This window comes from Hipposideros armiger, unplaced genomic scaffold (genome assembly GCF_001890085.2).
Source record: "Hipposideros armiger isolate ML-2016 unplaced genomic scaffold, ASM189008v1 scaffold_230, whole genome shotgun sequence".
Lineage (NCBI taxonomy): Eukaryota > Metazoa > Chordata > Mammalia > Chiroptera > Hipposideridae > Hipposideros > Hipposideros armiger.
In genome coordinates, this window is record NW_017731580.1 from 2,682,267 (window position 1) to 2,708,997 (window position 26,731).

The 26,731-nt window shown below is 38.2% G+C and overlaps 2 protein-coding genes across 2 annotated transcripts in view; one reads left to right on the plus strand and one right to left on the minus strand.

Annotated features, from left to right (window-relative positions):
• The window catches only part of ASZ1 (ankyrin repeat, SAM and basic leucine zipper domain containing 1), a 112,055-nt gene extending 100,550 nt beyond the window's left edge, over nucleotides 1–11,505 (minus strand). The window contains exon 1 of the mRNA XM_019654762.1: nucleotides 11,366–11,505. Coding sequence (XP_019510307.1) covers nucleotides 11,366–11,505 — 140 coding nt within the window. The remainder of the gene's footprint in view (nucleotides 1–11,365) is intronic.
• A 561-nt stretch (nucleotides 11,506–12,066) lies between these two features.
• The window catches only part of CFTR (CF transmembrane conductance regulator), a 32,997-nt gene continuing 18,332 nt past the window's right edge, over nucleotides 12,067–26,731 (plus strand). Inside the window, exon 1 of the mRNA XM_019654763.1 lies at nucleotides 12,067–12,199. Coding sequence (XP_019510308.1) covers nucleotides 12,147–12,199 — 53 coding nt within the window. The 5' untranslated portion in view covers nucleotides 12,067–12,146. The remainder of the gene's footprint in view (nucleotides 12,200–26,731) is intronic.

Genomic DNA, 26,731 nt, shown 5'->3' on the forward strand with positions numbered 1-26,731 from the left:
TTTGCAATTCCCTAATGGCTAATGATGGTTAACATCTTTTCATATGCTTATTTGCCATCTGTGTATCTTCTTTGGTGCAGTATCTCTTCAGATGTTTGGCTTTTCTTTTAAAATTGTGTTTTGTTTTCTTATTATTGAGTTTTATTTTCCCTTACTTTTGAAGGAAGTAAACAAAAAATAAAACTGATTGAGAAGATGTGCACCTAAAAAATAATAAAAGATTATCCCATACACATTTCATTCTTTCTTGTAAAAAAAAATTCAGCATTTAGTGAATCGCTAATATGAGGATGTCACACACATACACACACACACACACACACACCATTTATTGAGCATTTATCCTATATCATTATATATCAAAATAATTTGTTAAATTTTTTACTTATATCAACTCATTTAATTCTCACAACAACCCTATGTAATAGAAATTCTTGTCTCCTTCATTTTACAAATAAAGAAATCTCAGTGCCCAATGGAGGAACTCTGAACCCTGTGCCATGTTGTCTCATAGAAAATAAATTTTAAAATGAGATGATCTAAAGTCTGTTTTCTTGCACAGCTAAATGGGTGTGTGTTTTCAATCTAATTACAAGTGAACATAGAAACAGATTCTAGAAAATAGTCATTTTTTTCTTGAATTATTCAGATCATTATAAGCCTCAAATTTGTATGGGTTTGTGTGAGATCACATTCATGTGATTGAACAGAGGTCTACATTCCTCCCCACCCCCTCCCAGATCTTTAAGTCTAAATTTATTTTGCATCAGTATTTTTATCTTCACTTTTTGAAAGCAAGCAAAATACAATGTAAGAAATCAAATAGGCTGTGTTTCTCTACTCTGTTTTGGACCAGACAAATAACTTTCAGGTGCCATTTATTTTATGATTTAAGAGTTATTAACAAAAAGAATTTCTGAAGAGAATTAGCACGGTGACCAAATCGGGCCTTGGAAAACCTAGCAGTGCACTGGCAGCTGGGATCTGGCTCTGAGCCTGGCGGATGAGCCTGCGGCACGAGATGGGTGTGTTCCACCTGCCTGGCTTCCCTCCAGGGAGCTGTCAGTTGCCAGGTTCCCACATTGCCAAACACTAGGCAGGTGCAGAAAAGCTCCAGGTTTCTGCTGAGGGTATGTAGGTCGTGTAACAAGAAGCAGGACCAGTACCGGTGGGCCCTGAGGGGCCTGACGCGTGGAGCGCCTGCTTTGCTTTGGGGGCAGGCTCTGCCCTGACAGGTGTGTGAGAACCTGCCGCAGCCCCTCACATGCCTGAGCCTGGCTCTGACATGACTGGGAGTTTGCAGGGTCCTGGAGAAACACAAGCCTGAGAGACTTCCATTTTGGAGGTTTCTAGTGGTTTGTTTGTTTTTTAAAGGCAAAAAATGCCAAAAAAAGAATTCCAAAAGTTGTGTTTTATTTTACATTTTAAGAATTAATGCTCTTAGCATGCCAAAAATGAAATGCAGTGTAACTGTGCCACGTATGTAACACAGATAAAACTCATAGGATTTGTAAGAATGTTAACCTCTGAAGAGCTTGTGGTGCAGGGAGCTGATGATGAGTCCAATGTTTAAAGTCACCTGATGGAAGTATTTTTCTTCTCCTCCTAATGGGGCATCTTTGTGGCCTTATACAGTGATCCCCTGAGAAGATTTTGTTTTCAGCCCTAAAACCAGGAATGCAGGCCTGAAGCAGGGGCAAAAAAAAAAGGAGCTGAAGGAGACCGAGGGAGTGACTGTAGATTTTGCAGGGCTAACGAGAATCCAGAATAAATAAAAGACAATGATTCTGGTAATTATTCTTTGGCTTTGCTTTGTCAGTATTAATAACAATTGATATCTAGGAAGCCCTTGAGAGTCATAGCAGAGTTTGCTCTTGTTCAGTTTTCCTTTTTCCTGGCATAGAGCTGGAACACTATAAGCTTTCTCAAAAATATTTGTGGAAAAGAGTCAGAAAGTCCATTTACTTCACAAGGTGCATTCCTTTTTGTTGTTGTTTTTCCGCTTTGAAAAATATATATTTAAGAGTTTAGAGATTTGCAGCGTAAGATGATTATGACTTATATCTCTCCAGGCTTTTTTTAAGTGCTAATGCTTTGCAATCAGTATGTCTCTTTTCACCTACTTCTTGGGATACAAAAAAGGCCACATCTCTTTTTATTTTTTTTTAATTTAAAACATTTTCAATTACAGTTGACATTCAACATTATTTTATATTAATGTCAGGTGTACAACATAGTGGTTAGACATTTATAGAATTTACAAAGGGATCCCCTGATAAGCCTAGTACCCACCTGGCACTATACATACCTATTACCATATTACTGACTATATTCCCTTGCTTTACTTTACATCTCCATGACTATTTTGTAACTGCCAGTGTGTACTTCTTACTCCCTTCACTTTTATTTCACTTAGACCCCCAAACCCCCTCCTATATGACAACCATCAATTTGTTTTCTGTATCTGTGAGTCTGTTTCTGTTTTGTTTGTTCACTTATTTTGTTCTTTAGCTTCCACTTAAAAGTGAGTATTTGTCTTTCTCTGTCTGACTTATTTCACGCAGCATAATACCCTCTAGGTCTACCCATATTGTTGCAAATAATAAGATTTCATTATTTTTTATGGCCGAGTAATATCCCATTGTATATATGTGCCACATCTTCTTTATCCAATCATTTATTGATGGACACTGAGGTTGCTTCCATACCTTGGCTACTGTAAATAATTCTGCAGTGAATATAGGAGTGCGTATATCTTTTTGAATTAGTGTTTTGGATTTCTTCAGATAAATACTCAGGAGTGGAATTCTTGTGTCATAAAGTAGTTTTATCTTTAATTTTTTTGAGGAAACTCCATACTGTTTTCCATAGTGGCTGCACCAATTTGCAATTTCAATAACAGTGCATGAAGGTTCCCTTTTCTCTGCATCCTCACCAACACTTGTTGTTTGTTGGTTTATTGATGATGGACATTCTGACAGGTGTGAGGTGCTATCTCGTTGTGGTTTTAATTTGCATTTCTCTGGTTATTAGTGATGCTAAACATCTATTCATATATCTATTGACCATATGTATGTCCTCTTTGGAAAAATGTCTATTCATGTCCTCTGCCCATTTTTAATTGGACTGTTTATGTTTTTGGTATTGAGTTGTATGAGTTCTTTATAAATTTTAGATATTAACTCCACATCAGATGTATCATTGGTGAATATCTCCTCCCATTCAGTAGGCTGTCTTTTCATTTTGTTGATGATTTCCTTTGCTGTGCAAAAACTTGTTAGTGTGATGTAGTCCATTTGTTTATTTTTTCTCTTGTTTCCCTTTTCCGAGGAGATAGCTCAGAAAAAATATTACAAAGAGCAATGTCAGGGAGTACTGCCTATGTTTTCTTCTAGGAGTTTTATGGTTTGGGGTCTAATATTTCAGTCTTTTATCCATTTTGGGTTTATTTCTGTATATGCTGTAAGAAAGTTGCTTAGTTTCATTTTTTGCATGTATCTATCCAGTTTTTCCCTACACCATTTATTGAATAGACTGTCTTCACCCCATTGTATATTCTTGCCTCCTTTGTCATATTGATAGATTCATTGACCGTATAAGCATGGGTTTATTTCTGGGCTGTCTATTTTGTTCCATTGATTTTTGTGTGTCTATTTTTATGCCAGTTCCATTCTGTTTTAATTACTGCAGCCTTGTAGTATAGTTTGATATGAGGTAGCGTGATACCTCCAACTTTGTTCTTCTTTCTCAAGATTGCTGTGGCTATTTGGGTTCTTTTGTGGTGGCATATAAGTTTTAGGATTATTTGTTCTAGTTTTGTGAAAAATGCTATTGGTATTTTGATAAGGATTGCATTGAATCTATAGATTGCTCTGGGTGTTATGAACATTTTCATGTTAATTCTTCCTATCCGTGAACACGGTATATGCTTCCATTTATTTGTATTTTCTGCAGTTTCTTTCTTCAATGTCTTATAATTTACTGAGTACAGGTCATTTACCTTCTTGTTTAAATTTATTCCTAAGTATTTTATTTTACTTTTTGGTGCATTTGTAAATGGGATCATTTTCTTAATTTCTTTCTGATAGTTTGTTATCGGTGAATAAAAATAAAGCTGATTTCTGGATATTAACTTTGTATCCTGCTACTTTACTGAATTCATTTATCAGTTCTAATATTTTTTTGGTGGAATCTTTAGGGTTCTCTATCTGTAGTATCATGTCATCCACAAATAATAACAGTTTTACTTCTTTTCAATTTGGATACCTTTTATTTCTCTTTCTTGTCTGATTACTGTGGCTAGGACTTCCCTCTTTATAACTTTAAATGTTGAAGTTCAGAAACTTGTCTTAAGATCTTCTTCCACCCCACAACTATCCAAGAACCTCAGGGTTTTTATTGTCTAAAGCCATACCTGAGGCACCAGGAGAGATGGAGAATAGGAATCTGACCTGACCACTTGTCAGTGTCCCACCTCGTTTTCTGCTGCAGGAGCCTCTATCACCAGAACGTGGTGTCACTAATTTAAATAGGTCCTTCCACAGAGTCCGATGCATGCTGGACCGCTGCTATGATTATCACCCTGTTGGCACACATCTCTGCATCGGTCACTGCCGTTCTCAGAGGAAGATGAAGCTCATCTCCCCAGCCTTAGCCTCAGCCAGCCGTACGTAATACTTGGACTTCTCAAGTTTCCCCGGTAGCTTCCAAAGCCCCTCAGCAACCCATGATGAGTAGGTAAAGGCAAGCTTCATTTAAGCTGCATGGTGGCCTATCTCCCACCAAGCAGTAGGCATTGGCATTAAACCTTTCCTCTCATGGTGTGTTGTGTTCTCCTTGGGGACACTTGATGTCCATATTTGAGCATTTCAGTTGGGGTCATCTTAATTCACCAAATAGATTCTAGCTGTGTTGAACCTCAAAAGAAATAGAAAAAGAAAGGTTCTTCTTCTCCTCTTCTCTCCCCATGGATGCCTATCTACTTTACATTCCTATAACGAAGAGTCCACTCAACGGATTCTGGAGAAATGAAGAAAAAAGAAGGAAAAAATACCTCCTTTGTGATAAGTGCATTTTCAGCTAAACAGAGATGCAATCAGACAAATTGCAAAAGGCAGCTTCTCTTAGTGAAACAAACAAAATGGCTCTGTACGGTCCAGTTGCACACAGAGCATGATGATTAAGTGCTCAGCTCTGGAGCCAAACCACTGGGTTCATTTAAATTTGGGCTCTATTTCTTGAATTTGGGCATGGCATTTAACCATCTGTACCTCAGTATCTTCACCTGTAAAATGGAACAACAGTGATGATAGAATATACCAACTTTATAGGGTTTTTCCCCAAGGCATGTAATGTAATTTATGCAGCAAACAAGGACACACTGTACAGCATTCTTTTTCTTGTCTTTTCTTGCAAGACAAGATCATGTTAATTTAATTTACTATTATAAAAAAATTACAGGTTTCATATTTTTAGGTAAAACTTTTTAACAGTCAAATTTGTTTAAATGAAAACCATGATATGTATTTGTAATATGATTTTCTTCAAATTACATGACATGCTTTGTTCCAAAACGGATAATTTTTGCACATGTAAATAAGAATTCCAATGTGTTTTGCCATCATTTCATCAGTGCTGCTTCTCAACAGCCTTTGAAGCAAGAACCTTGCAGTCATTCTGTGAGATACAGGGATACAGTCCATGGAGGCCAACAATCATCGTCACTGAACCAGGAATCCGTTGTCCTTTTGACCATATGGATTAATCACCATAGTTTCACCAATCACAGTGAACCTGAAGATCAATAAATTGCCAGAACAGTGTCCTAAAACAACAAGATCACATAGACTCTGTCTATACAGGCTAAGTTAAAGCAAATCGGAATGAAGACTCTGAACCTGGGAATTCTCAGAGTCTAGTTTCCCAAGCTGAATAGCCTTCCCTGAGTACTGATTTCCTGTTGTGTCCCTGGCTTTAATCATGGATTGGTATAAGAAATGACCATGAAATAAATGTTTCTGAAAAAACTATAGCTGACAATACTGTCCATGATGTCATTCAGTGATACTTTTATGAGCCTTTGAATGGCAAAGTCTTCCAAGATAGGGGTGGAGGGAGGATGGTTTTTCTTTCCAGTTGAAATTACGTATTGACTTCTATCAGATATCAAAGTATGAAAATAATACAATCTATTAGACTTGATGACCAAGACATGCAGAATTACTTTTAGTTCCCAAGTGCAATAACAATTTCCCATCCAGTCTCTCTTCTTATTCTTTATTTCAAATGACCTTCTGATTTACATGTTTTTGTTGTAAATTATCTATTTGGGGGAGGTATTTATAAATTAGTAAATAACCTACTCTTCCTTTTACTGTATTCCACTATCTTTCTAAATGTAACTCATCTATGTAGCATATAAATTAGTATAGAATTCATCTGAAAAAAAAATCACTTTTCTTCTTAGAGTTCAAATTATAAAACCACAATTTTTATTCTATAGGTAGCATCTGGTTTTCAGCATGATATAACCAGTGAAAATTTAACCTGGTGTTTTGAATTCTCTTATTTCCCAAAAAGCTTCAGTAAGAAAATGTAAAGAGAACCAATACAAATAATAAAACATTTCATTAATAGCTGTTTTAGAAAAATCTCAGATTTATTAGTTTTTATATTCATGATAAAGTTGTATTATGAATATTGTTCATAATTGTTCCAGGTTATTAGTAGCATTAATAAGCACCCATTTTGTACAGATCGAGAATCTTTAAGATTTCCTTTACGAAGAAGTACCTTTAAGTTACAAAAGACCCATCAGAGTGCCAAATTCCACCTGGACATAGATGTTAAGACTATACCACTGTATAGCTGAAAATTAGAGGAACTGAAAAACAGTTTTCAAATGTCATTTCTATGCAAAAGGAGTAAAATAAAAATATAAAAATCCATATATAAATCTAGTTCTGTCTCTAAATCAAAATTATAATTGGAAGGGTACCTGAATTTCCCGCTTTTCATCTGGTCCAAATACAAGCAAATAACTTCAGAGAGAATGAAAAAGTTTAACATTTCTGTGAGTTCTGACAGCCTTTAAAAGTTTCAGTTTTCTGTAGAAATCCATTTTGCTATGCTACACTGATTTATTATTTATTGCCAGTGATATGTAATGATAATTTCTAAAGTTTATTGAGTACTTATTAGATTCTAAGCCCTTTGTGTCTGTTATATGCATCAAAATTAATTTCATCCACAGATTCTCAAGTGGGGGCAAGTTTGCCCCCTAGAAGCTATTTGTCAATCTCAGGAAACCCAGTTTTGGTTGTCACAACTAGGAGATGGGGGCTAGTTCTACCAGTATCCAGTAGGTAGACACTAGAGATGCTGCTAAACATCCTACAATACACAGAACAGTTTCCCACATCAAAGAATTTTCCAGCCCCAAATGTCAATAGTGCTGAGGTAGAAAGACCCTGACTTAATCCATTCAACAATGCTACGAGGTGGGTATTTATTATTATTCTTAATGTTATGTTATTATTATTGAAATATATTTTACATATAACACTGTGTAAATTTAAGGTGTACAGCATGTTAATTTGATACATTTATATATTGTACTATGATTGCCATCGTTGTACTAATTAGCACCTCTATCACCTTACACCTTGTATAATTATCCTTTCTTAAGAGTTGGAATATTTAAGTTGTAGCAAGTTTATTGATTATAATACAGTGTTGTTGTCTTAGCCACTGAACCATGCATGAGGTGGGTATTATGAACTCTATTTTCTGAAAAGGGAACTGAGATACAGAAATATTAAGTAACCTACCCAAGACCACATAGCTAAGTAAGTGGTGGTGCCAGGATTGAAAACCTAGCTCTTTATTGCCTCAAAGCCCAAGCTCTTTCCACTGTAGTCTACTGCCATCTTCAGAGATCTTTGTTGACCACTGTTAGATTCTGAGTTTTGAAGGGTGGAGAGTTTGCCTTATTCTGTATTCCCACCTGAGCACCGAGCTCCTGCTTGCTGAAATATCAATGGTAACAGTTCCTCTCTTGAGCATCTTCAGATTTCTCCATTAGGGTGATATTTCAACTACTGTAATATTTCAACTACTGGGGTCAATAACCCCAGAAGAAAACTGTTTGATTGTATGCACTGTATTACTAAATAAGAGAATTGAATGGAAAACAGAAGACATAGTTCCTGTCTCCAAGGAGGCTGTAAGGAAGAAGGATTACGTATGTATATAAACAGAAGTGTGTATGCATGTGTGTTTATACACAGAATTGTCAGAACAAACATAAGGTTGGAAGAACTAAAAGTAAACAATAATCTGACCTAATTGTGTGTCGGGACATACCCTTCTGGGTCTGAAACATCTTTGTAAGACTGTAATATATGTTTGCATCCTTCGCTGTGACCATGGCTGTGGAAGAGCCTAGGCTGCTTTTAGCCTCCCAGTTTAGATTAGTTTATGAGCAGACCCACCCTATCCACCTGAAGCTGACAAGACTTTGCACTTCCCTTTTTTTATGATCTTTTCTTCCCTATGAAGGTGACTTTTACTGAATTGTATACACTTGAAAATGGTTTAAGATGGTAAATTTTTTGTGATGTGTATTTTACCACAATAAAAAATGCCATAAAAATAGCAACCTAATATTCTATATTTAAGGTCAGTTCTGCTTAAAACATTAGGAAATTCTGTAGGGGAATTATGTGTAGGGGTTAAATGCTTGGCTCAGGCAATAGACTGCTTAGGTTCAAATATCAGCTTTCTGTTATTATTTACTGTGCAAATTGCTTGGGAAAATGACTAAACTCTTTGTACCTTAGCTTCTTTACCTGTAACATATAGATAATGAAGAAAGTACGTGTCCCATGAAGGTGTTATAAGGATTAAGAAAGGCAATGCATGCTGTGTATTGGGCATGGCACTTACTGGCATATATGGTAAGTGCTCAGCAAATATAAGACACCATAATAGTATAATCAAACTTTATGAGCTGATATTTGAGTAGCTTGGAGAGAAGAGTTTCACTCTTTCTTACTACCACCTTCTACTCTCATCCGGCCCATTGATCTTGTTCCTGTTCCTGACATCTCGAAGCCACAGTTAGGATTTCAGTCATGACTTTCAACTCTGTTTGAACACTTTCCTGGTGCATAAGTCTCCATTCCACATGAGAATTGTACCTACGTGCAAATCTTGAATATCATGTCTCAATTAGTTTGTTTGTTCATGTCTGCTCACAGTGTTAACATTCTGAATAATGGTGAAGTCTTACTTATGCTAAGAACAAATTTGGAGTGTAATTTGGAGTGTAATCATTTTTGGGTTTTTAAAGATTTTTATTGGGGAATTGGGGGAAGGGAACAGTGTTAGGGGTATTGGGGAAGGGGAACAGCCAACTTGTTGTCCTTCAATCTTAGTTGTGGAGGGCGGAGCTAACTCAGCTCCAAGTCCAGTCGCCATCCGGCTGCCCCATGGCAGCTCAGGGCAGCTCAGCTCAAGGTGCCATGTACAATCTTAGTTGCATGTGGGCGTAGCCCACCATCCCATGCAGGAGTCAAACCTGCCACCTTGTTGTTAGGAGCATGTGCACTCACCAGCTGAGCAATCCTGCCACCTGTTGGCAGCTCAGCAGCAGCTCACTGGCCCATGTGGGAATTGAACCAGCGACCCTGTTGCTCAGAGCTCACACTCTTAACCAACTGAGCCACTTGGCTGGCCCGGAGTGTAATCTTTTATGATAAAAATCTAAGATCTTTTATGTACACACACCTAAAATGGAACATTAAAATTAAATGTTGTTTACAAAAAATAGCTCCAGTAGCTACTTAGTTTGTAGATTTCTGCTTTCTTGCCTCATTCTAGAACAGGTCTAGCAATTCTGATTTCATGACACTAATGTGTGGGGAAATGCTGGGTTGGTGTCTGATCGAAAATAGATACATGAGGGAGGGTTTTGTTAGAAGCAATAGCACAGATACAAGTAAGTGATGCTTTGGAATTAGAACCTTAACTCTACCATTACAGGCATTTACTTAATGTTTCTTGTCTGTTTCCTGAACTGAACATGGAGGAGAATAACACCTATTTGCATAGTTGTAAGGTTTACATGAGATGATGCCTGGCAAGTACTAAGAAATCAAGAAATGATCACTATTTCATTTATTCTTTCCAGAGGAAGGAGATCGATTGACAGATATTAGGGGTGTCTTTGATCCACATCACTTGGTCAGCTTCTATGATCTTTGGAACTAATTTGTAATCCCTTTATTGTCACTTGCTCTTTGGTAACAAAGAGGAACTGATTACATATTCATTTAAAAGGGAATTATATTTGATGGGTCACACTAGCAGTTATAAAGCAAACAACGGAGTGGGGGTGGGGAAGTTCAGTCATGTACCTGGGAAAAGTCAATAATACCGACAGGACTCTGATTTGAATGTCATACTGGAGAGAGGAAAACGCGGGGACAGGATTTGAAGGAAGGATCATGAGTTAGAAATATTTAAGCTCTTTCCTGGTATCTGATTTCATGCAATTTGGTTTATCTCTTTGCTCCTATTTTCTCTACTATTATAATTTAGAAAAATAAAATTTAAATGTTTATGAAACCCACTTTAAGATAGAGAGTGGTACTGAAATGCAAATTGGAGCTATAAAAACCTGCTGCACGCATCAATTTAAATACATGTTCTTGTCTATTATTATGAAATGCACTTTTATTTATACTGTATTTGGATAACCACAGGTCAACAATAAGGTAACTCACGAGGAAATACTCTTGCCTTAGATGTAGAAGCAATGAAGTAATCAGACCAAACTTCTTACTTTCATTTGAACTTTTCAGTTTAAACTCAGTGTATCCTTGCTTTTACACAGAGGATTCGGGAATTTAAGGCTTGGCTCTTTAAAAACCATTAGCCAGTCACACAATCTCCTCAGCCAAACCTGGGGGAAACTGAGGCGCCCGCACCTGGGAACGCTGAGATGCCCTTGACGAGTGGAAGACGGCGTTTGAGTCAGGTCAGAGCTAACACGCTACCTTCGCTTCAAAGACTGTTCGCATTCTTTCCAGCGTATTAGTCAAGATGTTTTGCTGACCGAGACTAGGAAATCTATAGGAGGGCGTGTCCCTTTACACACTGCCCACATGTCATTGTAGTCGCTAACACACACAATAGCTTTACTTAAAAACGCAAGCCGGACAGAAAATTTAGGACAATGAACCAATCCTGGGTTGGGTGGGTAAAGGACAAAGGGATAGCTCCTCTTACCTGCCAGTAGGACTCCCCCCACCTCCCGCATAAGTACGTCACCTAAGGGGTCTTCGCCACACATGCAGCTCACCTGAGCCTGAAACTAACAAAACTTCCTTCTTCCCTGACACTCAAAGGGAGCGCTAAGGTGAACACCTCAGCCACTGCCGCGGAACTTCCCGGCTCTCCAAGGCTGCGTTTTGACACAGGAGAGGTATTTTCGTTCCTCATTCGAAATGCACCTTGCAAACGGAACAGGAACCCGGCTAGGATCTCGGAAAGAGGGAGGAGGAGGAACGCGCGGAGAAGTTGGCGGCGGGAGCCCGCGTCCCGCGGAGCTTGCAGTAGGAGGGTCCTGGGGGGACGCGGCGGGAGCGGGGCTGGTTCTGCTCCTGCCGGGGCCCCTTCTGTCCTCGGGCGTCGGTGGCTGCACCTGGACAGCGGCCGCGACTGTTCCCCCACCTGCGGTCTGGGCTGGGGCTGAAGGTAAAGACGCGGACCTGGAAGGAGCGCGCGCGAGGGAGAAAGGCCGGGCGGTCGAGTCCCGAGAGGGAGGGCAGGAGGCGAGAAGGAAGGAGCGGTCGGGGTGCGGGAGGCGGTGCGCAGGGGGGTGGAGAGAGTCGCGGGAGCGAATGTGGGGCCGGGCCAGGCAGTGCCCGGCTTTTAACCTGGGCAGTGGAGGCGGGGAAAAGAGCAAGAGGAAAGGGGAGGTGTGTGGGAGAGGGGTGGGGGGTGGGGGGAACTGGAGCAAGTGACATCACGGCAGGTCAAAGAAAAAGGGGCAAGCGGCAGGCACCGAGAGAGTGGGGCGTTTGGCATTAGGAGCTCGAGCGCAGCCTGCCCCGGCAGGGACCCCGGCGTCCGCAGAGACCATGCAGAGGTCGCCTCTGGAAAAGGCCAGCGTCTTCTCCAAAGTTTTTTTCAGGTGAGAGGGTGTCCATCCGAGCTTTTGGAAGGACACGTGCCGGCGAAAGAGGAGGGCCTGTGTGTGGACTGGGGTTGGGGGAAAGAGGAACAGTTTTTAAAAAGATGCGCTAGCCTTCATTGTTATGGAAGAGAACGTGGATTTTGTGGAATAAACTCGAAAACATTAAGAAGGCATGAAAGAATAAACTGAAGTCAATTGTTTGAATAGAGAGCCTTAACTTAACATTGGAGTTTTAACCAACAACTGAAAGTCATGCTCTCAAGACCCAAATTTGCTATTGTGCAACTGTTTTCTTAGATTTTTCCAAGAAGTGTATGAATTATAAACTTGTTAATAAAAATACTTAAGAGTAGTCCTTTGATTTTTTTCCCCTTCATGTCTTGGAAACTTAGATATCTTCTTGGCATACATGCTGCCAGTGCCATGCCTGGGTGTAGTAGGTGCTCAGGAAACATTTGCCAAAATTTGAACTTTTGAACTTTTTTAGGGAAGAGGTGTGTAGTGGGTGCTATGTGTTTAAATTAAGTTTTTATTGTTATGATACTGAGTCTAAAAAGTATTTGCTGCAAGTCCATGTGTCTTTCTTTTAAGAATGAAAGCAAATTCCTTGCAATACCTACTTAAAAACAAACCAACCAACAAAAAAGCCAGTTCCACAAGCTGTAAATTTTAAAAGGGGGCTCAAAATTACCATGGAAATGTGAAGCCATGGAACTAGATACTGAAGTTATGTCCAACTGACAATAAATTGCACTTATGTTATTTTGCATGTGATGAGCCATAAAGGCTTGCAAACTTTATCTAGTGAGAGTTTTAAAAATAGAGTCTAAGTTCAGAATCTTAGGCAAAATGTAATTAAATGTAACATTTCATATTTGACGTGTTCTTTGCGTACTGTACCTGCTTTTTTCCTGTTATACATGTATGAATGAATGAATAGGTACAGATCTCTCATGGGCTATTACTTGACTCATAATTATCCAATGAATCGACATATTTAGGTATCAGAAAAGCCAAATATCTTAGAAACACACCTGGAGGGGAGGATATGGGGGGGCGAGAGGCACTCAGCTTTCAGGTCTTTCTGTGTTTTGCTCCCTGCATGAGCCTGGAGCTCAGGTACTAAGGAGAGATCACTGGTCATTGGGGGAGAGCTCCTCCCTGTGGATGTGAGAGAAGGACTTGAGATTTTGGAATTACCTTTTGTTGATGTTTTCAGCACCTTTTGTTACTCCATCTATAAAAATTGGATTATTTGTTGATGTATTTTCCTACTACTTACAAAAACAGAATGCTCGTTGACATTCATTGTAGACTTTTTTGTAGAGCACTTTGAAGAACCTAAATGTCAATGAATCTAAAAATGCAGTCTTCAGACAAATGAGTATCCATGGCTACTTCTAAGTACTAAGGAACTTTAACTTAGCCAATTGTTTATTTAAGTGAAATTGTTGATTTATCAAAGTTTATTTTCCCCCAACAGATCACATTATAACTTTTAGTATAGTTTAAAAATGCTCTTAGGTTGATATATATATATATATATATATATATATATATATATATATATATATATAAATGTATTGTAATGGCTACTAAGTTTGTTAAGAACATTCCTGTTCTCCAAACTATTTCATAGTAAATTGCTGTAAGAATAGGTGTATTTAAAAAAGTTAAGTTCCTACTATTTATAGGAACTGACAGTCACTTAAAGTACCAGTAATTATAAACTTCCTTTTGGGTTTTAATTCTGAAAGGGTAACAAACTTATTTTCTGCATGAGTGGTCAAGGGTGTTATGCTTTGTATCTAGATGGTTTTGATTCAAATTCTGGATCTGCTACTTCGTAGCTGTGTGACCTAAGGAAGTCCCTTAACATCTCTGTGTTTATGTGAGTTGACCTTTAAAACTTGGAGACTAGTGGGATCTATGTCATAGGGGTTAATCTGTTGAGAAAATATTTATGTGAAGTGTTTAGCCCATAAATATTAACTGCTATTATTATATCATTGTCAACATTAACAATTACCATAGTATTTTTTGCATTCTTTACAATACCATGAGCCTTGTTTATGTAATCTACTCAATTCATCTTTGTTGAATATAATTTTGTGACTATCAATCTATATATGCAATGAATGGACCTGTATGAGAATTTAATTTCGGTAGAATCTCCTCTAACATACCAGATATACAAGAAAGAAGTCATATGCCTATATCATATGTTGTTAAATGATTTAGAATTTAACTTTCTGAATATGGCCCCTTCAGTTTCAGAGTCAAAATAGTATAGCTGTTTTGATCCGGGTTATAGGTTATATTAAATATCTTTCATTGTTAAGTTTTGTTGTTGGAAAAGTTAATAAAGTTTGGGGGAAATTTAAGGACTTTCTTAATTTTGCATAGGCTTCATATCAAGTACAACATTTGAAGGCCATCCGAAGTGTCACAATGCTAATCTAATCTAATCTAATATATATAATCTAATATAATATAATCTAAAAGAGAATTTCACACAAAACTTCAAATAGTTTATGAATATCAAAGAAAACTAGTACATTAACTTAAACCTTTTATAAAATAGGAAGATGTTAACTAGAGGTGATATATTTGCATAGAATTTATGATTCATAAACCAATTGGATTGATTTACAAATATTTACCTACAGAGATTGGTTCTCATGTTTAAGCAATTTTCCAAATTTACATTATCTGATAACTCTTAAAGTAGTTATTCAGCTTGTTCTCGGTCTCTTCTCTGATGCCCTGAATTTTCCATGTTCTGTTTAGTTGTGAGATTGTCTATCAAATCGTATGTCAGATGACACAGTTGAATTTTGGTTATGGTATCCCTACCAAAAGTCTAGATCTATAATTGAGGGATTGTTAGAGCCCCACAAAATCCAAATATACAATGCTACAGATTTCTTACAAGACTGGATATAGGGCCCCAATAAGCTCCACAGGTAAGTCTCAAGTAAGACCAAAGAGTAAATGATGTTAGGCTCTAAGGTGGAAATTCAGCTAAGGATAGCATATTGTAAGTGTCAGGTTAATATGATAATTTAAGATACTTTTGTAAATTATTAGACACAAAGTAATGAAAGATTTTTTAAACAAATATGCCAAAAGTTATACATCAGAATAGGTGTGGTGTGTCAAAATAGCTACCATTAAAAACTAAACTCTTACTCTAAATAGTCTACCTTTGATCAAAGTATTTTTGGATTCTTGTTATGGAATTACCTTTAAACACAGTATATACATTTCTTCTCATACATATAAAGTAGTTCATTACTCTCTAGCCATTATTTTATAATAGCTTGCTTTAGATTAAAAGTAATATTAGCCAAGACACCTGGTCACTTGGACTTACTTCTAAATGACTTTTGACTATATCTCAAAATTAAATGCACCCTGAAAGTATAAATATTTTTCATCATAATTTGCTTTGTTTAACAGCCAAGTGCTACTTAAGTTTAGGAATTATCACTGAAAAAAATGTATTGCAACTTTTAAAGACATTTCCTAATGAAGAGAAATGTTAAGCGCTTTGAGCCACAGGAGCATAATTATAAGTATATAATGAAATACTAATAAAGATGACAATTTTGAAGAAGACCACACTTATTTGGTTATATAAATTATCATAAATTCATCACAGTGATTTATATTTACACTTTATTTACATGTTTGCAAGACATGAGGAAATGTAAAATCATGGCAGTCATAAATATTTTTGCCGTCTGTTGAGGGTATTCATAGAAATGTCGCCAAGGGAGACCAGTTGGCCAATCAAATAAAGGTCTAGTCCTGTCCTGATCAATACACAGAATTGTCTCTCAGACAAGGCTTATAGACTGTCCTATCAAAAGAAAGAGATGCATAAAACAAAAGGCCAATATCATATGCACAGTTCATGGTGAGATATACAGCTGCCAAGGGTGCCCAAATACCATGAATCCATTTAGTCAAGGAGAAAATTCCATGAGGGCAGTTTAGGGTTTCCATGCACTCTCTTGGCTTTGTCTTCTGTATGAACTGGAGGAAACCACCTTTGGGACAAGAGTCCCTCTGTTTTGGACAGTGTTGCCTGAACACTGACAAATGTTGCCCCCCTTTACCAGTTCCTTAATCTTCCTTTCTATCCATCCGCCTTTTGCTGGTCATGTTTTGCTATGATACAGTGCAGATTTTTCAACTTCGGATATGTCAATTTTGATTGGTTTAACTATAACAGTTCTACTAGAACTTCCTTTGCATGGTATGACTAAAATTATAATTACATATATTTTGAAATATAAAATATATGTATACATAATTTTCTTTTAGTTAATTATGCTAGTTAAAAAATGCCTCCTTGGTTTTGAGGTGCGTTCCAATAGTTTTTGTAAGCTAGTTCAATTATTAGTTGACTCTCTAAGAGTATTCCTATATACTTATAACAACATACAGCATAGCTTTAAAATTCGATTTCTTACTAAAGAGAAAAATGGAGTCTATTTTTCTTAATTGCTTTATCAATATTTTATGTCTCATGTGGCAATCATCCCTCAGAGCCTACTGATACATTAGGGCAGGGGTCAGCAAACTGCGGCTCGTGAGCCACATGCGGCTCTTTGGGTATGTTCCGTCTCAAAAGTTTGCCGACACTCCTGGAAGAGCCAATCCTGTCCTTCACAACAATTTAAAAATTATTCGAGAGCCATAAATATATTTTTACATAACAACCATTATGTGAATAATGTCCTTTAAAAATTTTATAAATGAAACTGATAGTTTTATTTTCATTTTCAATTTTACTTCAGAGTCTGCGGCTTGCGAGCCACAGTTTGCTGACGCCTGGAGGATCTTCCGTCTCAAAAGTTTGCCAACCCCTGCACTAGGGAAATCATAGTTTTCCAGTTTTCCATTTATGTGAAGGGAGATGGTAGGAATTGGTGTGATAACTGTCAATGCATAAATGTTGAAAGTTGTTTAAAAGACCCTTAACCGGCACCACTCTAAAATGTATTATTATTGTTTGTGTCATTTCACAGGAACCTGTAATTTCAGTGTGATAGGGCTACAGGATAAATATAGGATTGCAAAACCACGAGGGAAGGGTGTTAGCCTCTTAGCATGCTGCTGGATGTTGTTTGTCAAAATTTAAAAACATCTCTGACTCAGCAGCAATTTTGGCAATTTTGATTTCACTGTTTCCTGATGCATTGTTGGAGGGCACTTCCTTGGCACCAGTCCCTGCAGTGCAGCGATGTCCAGAGAGGAAAACAGATTAGGACGGAGGTCTGGTTGTCTGGGAGCCCTGCTTGAAGCTGAAGTACATTATCACAGAGCAAAACATCACTCCTTCACATGCTTCTCCTCAGTTCCTAAGAATTTACCTTGTGATTGTTTGAGAGTGAAATTAACCTTACAAAGTGGCTATACTATAAAGCTTTGTGTCAGCGAAGAGCTTAGGCTTCTTTTAGCAAGAAGCCTGTCAAAATTCAATTAGCTTGCTTGATGTAGAGAGTGAGTATATTTTTATAGCGCTCCAGGATGCAAGGCTTGTCAAGTTAGATTCTCTGTACAGCTCCATTGGCCAAGTACTGTCTTTGAACGTCAGTGACTGTTTTAAACTGTAAAGCCGTGGATGTCAGGGCCTTCCATGACTTGTTTAGTATTCCAACCATGTCAAGACCACTGCGTATAAAGGTTTAATGCACATTTCTTTGTGGTGATGATAATTGCTTAGTGATCACCCCCAGAGGTTATCATTATAGACTGATGATATTCACAGTCCTGTAATGCAGCATCTTTCTGATTAAAAGAGCGCTTGACTGTGGACAGATTTTAAATACTTAGAGCAATTATTCCATCAATTTTTTTTCTGTCCCTTTATAGCTAGGTCTTACCCATAGGGAGAAAGCCTGCTTGCCAAGTCCTTGCTCATAGAGTAAAGACACGGTTTGAAGATTTCTGCTAAGTCCTTATTGTTAGGATTCTCAGCCCTGAAATTGGGCTTTACTCTGATGTAACCAGGGAATTCTCCTGTAAGCTGCTTTGAGGAGCTGAATCAGAGTAGTACTTCCTTTGTAGGTCATGATTCAGGGCAGCTAGGAGGATGCCATATTTCCTTGACTCACCACCTTCTGTATTCCATGCAAAGCATTAAGAAGGTGGAAGTGGGTAGGAAAAAAATTGGTGCTGCCTTCATGGAATGCACTCTCTGAAACCCAGAGTCTCAGGGGCTTATAAAAACACTGCATGGGGCATCTCATCCAGTTTAAGGATGGTTAAGTAAGGCTCGCTGGAGAAGTAACTCGAATGGACATCGAAAGGAGATTACCCAGACAAAGAGGGTGGGGATGGGTTAGGAAAAATTTAAAGATATAAGCAGCCCACTGTGTGTAGGGCAGTAAGCGTGAGCATGGCTCCATTAAAGATCTCAGAGAAGTTCACTGTGAGTAGAGCGGAAAAACGTGTGACCGAGATTTTTGGGGAGATAGTCTGAAACTCTAGCAAGGGCCGGGTCATCAGGGGCTTCTTGAACTTTGGGCTTTATCATATTGGAAGTGAAAAGCCATGGATTTCAAGCAGGGGAGTGACAGGACCAGTTCAAAAGAAATGATGAAATGAATGAAAGAGTGGCAGTGGGGATAGAAACAAAGATGAATTTGAAAGACGTTTAGGAGGTAAAAGCGACAGGTTTGGCAATTAATTAGATATGGAAGGTGAAGGAGAGAGAAGAATCAAGGACAGTGTCTAGGTTTGCTTGCTTGGGTACCAGGGTGGGTGGTGGTGAAGCTTTCTGAGTGAGGAGGTGCATTTGGGGAAGGCTTGTGGTGGAGACAAAAGGCCTCTGCAGACCCTCTGCTTCTCTTTAAAATGAAACAGGAAATGACGTGTATGGCTCAAAGGCATGTAATATGGCTATCTGAAAAATATATTAAAGCAATCTAGAGCTTAGGCTTAGGTAAGAGATATTAAAATGTCTGAGGTGACAGTAGAATTATAAATACTTCCCTCATACTGTTCAGTAAAGCCTAGGGTGCACCTAGGGCAGAATTTAAAGCGCCTACTGGTTTGGCTTTATCGTGGTACAGAGTAACCTGAGGGCATTTCTGGAACAAGCAGCTGGAGCTAGGGATAGCACTGGTTAAATTCTACTTAGAAATTCTACTTAGAACCCTCTTTCTACCCTTCCTCTCCAAACCGACCAACTGATTTCTGAAGTGCCCCCACCCCACTATGACTTTACGCCTTTAAACCGTGGTTTTTACGCAGTTGATTTCTATGATCGTAGATATTCTGGAAGGTATGGGGCTCCAGGTTTTGTATGCAGTAACAGAGTAAGGAAGAGCACACCATCATGAAATAATTTTTTTTTTAAGATTTTATTGGGGAATTGGGGGGAGGGAAACAGCACTGGGGAATCGGGGAAGGAGAACAGACAAGTTGCTGTCCTTTTGTTCTTCAGTCTAGTTGTGGAGGACGTCGCTTCAGTGGCCCATGTTGGTATTATCATTGTGCTCTTCCCAGCTGAGGCAGTTGCTCGCGGGCCATTGGATGGCCACTCACAGCGGCTGACGGCAGCTCATGAAAGCTCATGCCCACTGCTGGTGACTCATGGCAGCCCAGCTCCAGGTCGAGCTGTTGTTCGCCATCTTAGCTGTAGAGGGCGCAGCGTCACTGGCCCTAATGTGGGATCTGAACCGGGGCCCTGCTGCTCAAAGCTGGTGTCCCAAGCCAACTCCTAACCAACACGCTACTCGGCTGGCCCATGAAATAATTTTTTATGTGTTGAAAAAGGATTATGTATCATTGTCCTATGTGAACACTGAGTGGATTGAAACACAGGAAGGTTTCATTCTTAGCACTGCCTACAGAGGTGCAGCCACCTCTACCCAACCTCACAGCCACCCCCAAATGCCCAGTGAAGCTCTTAACTTCAGAAAGGAACCCAAGAATTTCATCTGATACCAGTCAGACCAGGATGTGAAAATTAAGCTGAATAGGCATAAACTTGGAGGTGCTGACAGCTGTGTTTGGAGGAGACTCGAGGGCCAGCCCGTGGGCCCCAGTGTTGCTTATGGGAGCAACAAGAAAACAAAGCCCCTGCTGGCGGGGATTGGTGACCCCAGTTCTAGAGAGAGCAGACTGGGGAAACTAGATGGGAAGCTCTCTTTGCACATTTTATTTATTGTAAACATCTGTATGAACTCTGGAAAACAAAGCAACAACAACAAAGCTTTAATTTTTCAAGCAAAACCCTCCTTTTTCAACCAAAATACTTTAGATCAGGGGTTGGTAAACTCTTTCTGTAAAAGGTTAGGCAGTAAATATTTTCAATATTATAGGTGGCCTGGTCTCTGCCATAGTGGGAAAGGAGCCATAAACAATATAAAAACAAACAGGCATGGTTTTGTTCCAATAAAACTTTATTTATAGGCATTAAAATATGAATTTCATATAGTTTTCACACATCACAAAATATGCTTTTTAATAAAATTGTGTTGCAATGAGCTTCAAAACACACAGCTATAAAATTCTTAGTTTAAAATAAAGATCTAGAAAAACTTTAAGGCTCATATATAACTAACATTATTGTATTCAGTAACTGAGTAATTTTTTTTTTAAGATTTTTATTGGGGAATTGGGAGAAGGGGAACAGACAAGTTGCTGTCCTTTTGTTCTTCAGTCTAGTTGTGGAGGACGTTGCTTCACTGGCCCAAGCTGGCACCATCATTGCGCTCTTCCCGGGCGAGGCAGATCAGTCACCGGCTTCTGGACGGCCACTCACGGTGGCTTGAGGGCCGCTCACGCTGGCTGCTGGCTACACACGGTAGCCCATGGCAACCCACTGCAGCAGGGGACTGCAGCCTACGCCGTCTCCGGTGACTCATGGCAGCCCAGCTCCAGGTTGAGCTGTTGTTCAGCATCTTAGCTGTAGAGGGCAGTGTCACTGGCCCTCATATGTGGGATCCAAACCGGGGCCCTCTGGCGTCCCAAGCCAGCTCTTAACCAACGCACCACTTGGCTGGCCCCTGAGTAATTTTTAAAGAAAGTAAAACACTGACACATGCCAATAGATTTTTCAGAAGATAAGGAAAATACTGTAGTAGCTTAACAGCTATTAAATTTCTCAGAATATTTTTTAACTTATAGGAATCTATTGACCATTTCTTCTTTACTTCTTTTTTGCATATGAATTTTTTGATGCATCTATCCAGGCAGAGGCTCTATCTTACCTATCTTTTGGTATCCACCACCTGTCAGAGTGCCTGGTGCATAGTCAGGCCTTAAAATACACATGTTAAATTGAATACAATTGACTAATTCAGTTTGTGGCTTTGCTTCTAAAATTTAATTTTTCATGGGAATGTAAAATTTTACTTACAAATATGGAATTTAAAAACCTTTCCATTTCCTATCCTAAAAATAAAATGCCTAATTTTGAATAAAAATATTAGTTGTTTTACCATGTGTTCTAAAGTAGGAAAATCTGTTTCTTTTGTGTCCTTCTATAGTTCACAGGGTTTTCTAGGAAAATTCCAGCTTATTTTTCTTCAGAAGATCAATGGTAACTAACTTTGCTATAGACAAGCTTTCCCCCTGAAATATTTTTTCCTTTCAAACCTCATGTAAATATTAAGGTTACCTGCCAATTTAATTTTAAGCCAGATTATGAAAATGGTTATTTCCAAAATTTCATTCCAAATATAGGTGCCACAATTTAGTATTTTTTAAAAAGGAATTTTAAATTTATTTTTGTCCTGGACCTCGGTATACATTTTTTCAATAAAGCAATTAGTTGGCTGACCAAATACTTATTACCAAAAGAACTTCTAGTTTTCAACTCAAAGATAGGACTGGCTTCTAAAAACTCACATTAGCCTCTTTTCTGCCCCCTTTCACCTGGTTCCTAATAGGGTTACTCTAGTCTATCTATAAATGTCAGTGTGTAGCTTGTATATATACACGGTGAACAGAAGTGCACAAAGCAAAAAATTTTCCATGGATTAATTTGATTGTGGAACTTACTTGGACCAAATCATTAATACAGTCAATATTAGGTATTTACATAAATCAGTTAATTCAGAGACTAGAACTCATAACTACAATGAAATCCAAAATTTTATTCATTCTATTGAGAGTTTACAAAACTGATGAAATTAAAGCTCAGAGGTAGCCATCCCAGTAACATCAGAGCTAAGTTTTTCTTTTGTTTGTTTGTTTTTGAAGATTTTTATTGGGGAATTGGGGGAGGGAATCAGTATTGGGGAATCGGGGAAGGGGAACAGACAAGCCACTGTCCCTCCGTTCCTCAGGCCAGCCATGGAGGGCATCGCCCCACTGGCCCATGTTGGCACTATCCTTGTGCTCTTCCTGGGTGAGGCAGTCGCTTGCTGGCCATTGGGCGGCTGCTTACAGCCATTCACAGCAGCCCATGCTGTCGCCGGCGACCCACAGCAGCCCAGGTCCAGGTTGAGCTGTCATTCACCATCCTAGCCGTAGAGGGCGCAGCATCACCGGCCCACATGTGGATTCCGAACCAGGCCCCACTGCTCAGAGCCGGCGCCCCAAGCCAATTCCTAACCAACACGCAACTTGGCCAGCCCAGATTTAGATTTTATGCAGTAAAATTTTATTAGCTAGAAAGACAACCACTATAAAATGAGCTCATTAATGTAAAAGTAATAACTTTGAAACAGAAATGTGATTTTTATTCATTTACTCATGCCTGCATTTGTTTAGCATAACTATTGAGTCCCTGATATGTTCTAGGGATATGGTAGTTTGAAGACTTAGAACACATATCAAAACCTATTGTACATTCTAATTATTCTTCTTTATTGGAATTTTTATATTAATATTTTTAATGATGCACTTTTTCTGTTTAGAGTGCAAAGGTGCTCTAAAATCTATAGATTCCCTCCCCACCCCACCTTACTCCATTTAATAAAGGAGACATAAATTCTTCATTGATTTTGTGGGGGTGGAAAAAAAAGAATTTTCCTTCCACCCTTAGAAATTCTTCCAGCTGGACTAATGATCAAATTGGCATGAGCCAGATTAACAGGAGAAAACAACTAAATTTAATACATGAGTACATATGGGGGGGGGTTCTGTAACAATGTGAGACCCTAGGACACATTGGGTGATTGAAGCTGATATGCCATCTTGAGCTAAGGGGAAGGGGGCTGCTGTGGTTTGGGACTTCAAAGGGCAGGGGGGCAATTCACATGGTGATGGAAAGCAAATGTTTGATAAACAAATGTTTGCTGGGCCATCTTTAACAATGGGACACAGAGGAGACTTTATATCAAATGGGCCTTGTTAGTTTTCTCCCTGTCACACACACTAGCTTATATTAAAATGTAGTTATCTATGATGATAGCTCCCTTCCTGAAGCAGATTCTCTATCTAAAGTTTTTTAGGCAGTAAAGGGGAAGGTCAAAGTTTTTTCCTGAGATTTTGTTTCTTAAAATTAATCAGCTTAAAAATCATCAATACCCCAAAGAGGCGTATTTTAGAGTGGCAAACTCTGCTTCCCCTCAATTTATAAAATTGAATGAGCAAGTCATCTCAAATAATAAAATAAACCTTTCCAAACTCAACAATATAATTGCTTGATAGCAAAAATTATTTGATGTATTTTTTTTAAAAACACATTTAAAAAATTAACAAATAAATCCTATGAAATGTAAACAAGATCATTACATTTAGGAATGTATATTGGATTCAATCCTAAAATGCAGTCTTTGGATCCATTGAGATGTCAGTGTAGTAACTTGACAGCCTTTTTGAAATCATCCAGTGTTTTGCTGACTCAATTGTTTTTCTGCTGCCAAGGATAGAAACACAACTCTTATGTTTCCTGAGTCACACTCTGTCACTCCAGCCACTCTTTCTGCAGAGTTAGAGTCAGATTCTGGGATAAGTAGACACGTGTAAGTTATTATTAAAAAACAATGAGCCACCAAATCTGCTGTTAATGAAAATGTGATCAAAGTTTAGTAATTCTGTTGAAAGGGAAATGTAACTATTCTTTAGATAAATACTAAAGCTCTTAAAATTAGGAGCTCTTACTTCATAATTAACAGTATTCTAAGCTTTGGAGATGTATGTCTCAAATTGTGGTCTGCCAACCACCTGCTCGACAAATATATTAGAATAGGTATATCATAATTATTAAATTAAAATAACTTAATTTATTAAATTACTTCTTTATATATATTTTAATTTATGAATAATTATATATCACATTAAATATGCAGATTCTTAGATCCTGCTGCATACCTACTAAATCAGACTCTCTGGGAAAGGCAGTCACAATCTCAGTTTTTTTGGTTTTGACTTTTTACATTTTAGTTGATTCTTTTTGCCTATTAAAATCTGAGAACCATTAGGTCAATCTTAAGCAAATGGGTTTAAATGGCTCATCTCATGCTTCTCATCCTTAATAAAAACTTAGAAAACTACAGATCTGAGAACAGAAAAACAGGATTCCACCATATACTCATAAAATGTGGAATATGGAGGTGATTTCATCTTTTCCCAGCTCCCTTAAACTTCTTTCTCCTAGCATCCTTCTTTCAACCTTGGGGTCCAAGGAAAAGAATTTTGAAAGTTTACAATTTTTCAGTAAATTAACAATAGAAACATAGATATAGTTCAACTTGCCACAGAATTCAAAATTTCCTGTTAAGTAGTTCTTGAAATCTGTAGGTTCGTCTTCTACTACCTTCTAACATTTGCTAAGCACTTCCATGTACCAGGGGTTATACATATTATCTCAGTGAATTCTTCAAATAATTCTAGGTAGAGACTACATAAAAGATATATGAGATTTACAAAAATTAAAGAGTTTATACAAGGTCACCTAGCTAATTACTGTGAAGTTAGGATTGCGAACTTAGATTAATCTAAATCCATAACTCTGTTCTTAACCAATGCATCACAATATCCAAAAGCCTAGAATGGAATTGGTCGATTATATAATTTCACTTCATTTTGTATATAGATTTTATTAATTTTATTCTTTCTGAAATTTATTAGGATTTTATACAATCATTACAAATATTATTTAAATGAGGCAATAGACTCCGTTCTTCTTGAAAGTGTCATAAACATGTCCTCCCATTACTGATTTGCATAGCTATTTTGTGACAAGCTACTTCATGGCTCAGGGTGGAGTAGGGGTAAGTGTTGTCTCAAGTCTTTAAATGAGGTCTTTAAAATTCTAAATGTCTAGCTGAAGAGTGAAAGATGTGGTCAGCCAGAAGCATGCCAGTAGCCAAGCATCTTCACATAGAAACAGCTCAGTTGCATAAAACTTGACCCAGACTGTGCTTCTTATCATGATTTGGTTCATCATGTACCAGCCATCACCCTTCACTGTCTTTTCAGACCTACTGAGCCAGGCTTTCTGTTGAGTTTTCGCATCCACTCTTCTTCCCTCACAACTTCATGCCTTCAGCTGCATTCCAGGTTCAGTCACTTCATTGCTCCTCTTACCACCACCTACTCCTTGGTGTTCCTTGGTGGTCACTCGTCCTTAGTTGTTCATCATTTGTGTCATCTAGATTTACTCTTATTCTCTTTCTTTGGATTGAAGGAAGAGGCAGAGCCACCTGGCAGATGGCTCTTCAACTTCATGGTTGACACTTTGGGTATGTAAGTCTTAGATCTTCCTAGTGCAGTGGTTTTCACAATTTTCTTAAAAACTATACTTTTATCAGAGAATCCTAACTCCCAAATGAAATCTTCCATGGAACTGTAATATATACAAATAAAAGTTACAATGGAAGACAAACCCTTCCATAAATACAAAGATGTATATAGTTAGCTTCCTGCCCCAAAGTAAGGGCAGAAATGATTATATAACATGTGATCTATTTTCTTGGGCCTACATGCTTCTGTTTTTCACAATGTTATGTTTCTAAAATTGAGATGTCTCTTATAATTGATGTCAAAAGAAACTTGTCAGCTATCAGGCCCAGGAATACATTGTAACATGGGATTTATCAATACATAGAAAGCGTGTATTTCTGGGACCTCAGTTGAATTATTTACATTGGTTGCACCCCTCAAGGTTGACTTTTAACTTAAATTTAGATTCTTGCTTGAAATTTCTTGAGAAAGATTACTCTGTGATATAGCTTTGAAAGAAGTGGTTCCTATTGGGTTGTATGAAAAGTCATGATGCATTTTTGCAACGAAAAACATAGAAAAAATATGTCATGACTTTTCCGACAACCCAATAGACTAATCGGGGTGGATCATTGCACAAATTATGTAAATCTCTAACCACTATGCTGTACACCTGAAACTAATATAAAATAATATTGAATGTCAACTGTAACTGAAAAAAAAATTTTAAATTAGAAAAAAGAGAAAGTATACTGCCTGTTCTACAGATGAAGGTATTAAGAATGTAGCTTGTCGGGCCGGCTGAGTGGCGCGATGGTTAAGAGCTGGCTTGGGATGTCAGAGAGCCCTGGTTTGGATCCCACATATGAGGGCCAGTGACACTGCCCTCCA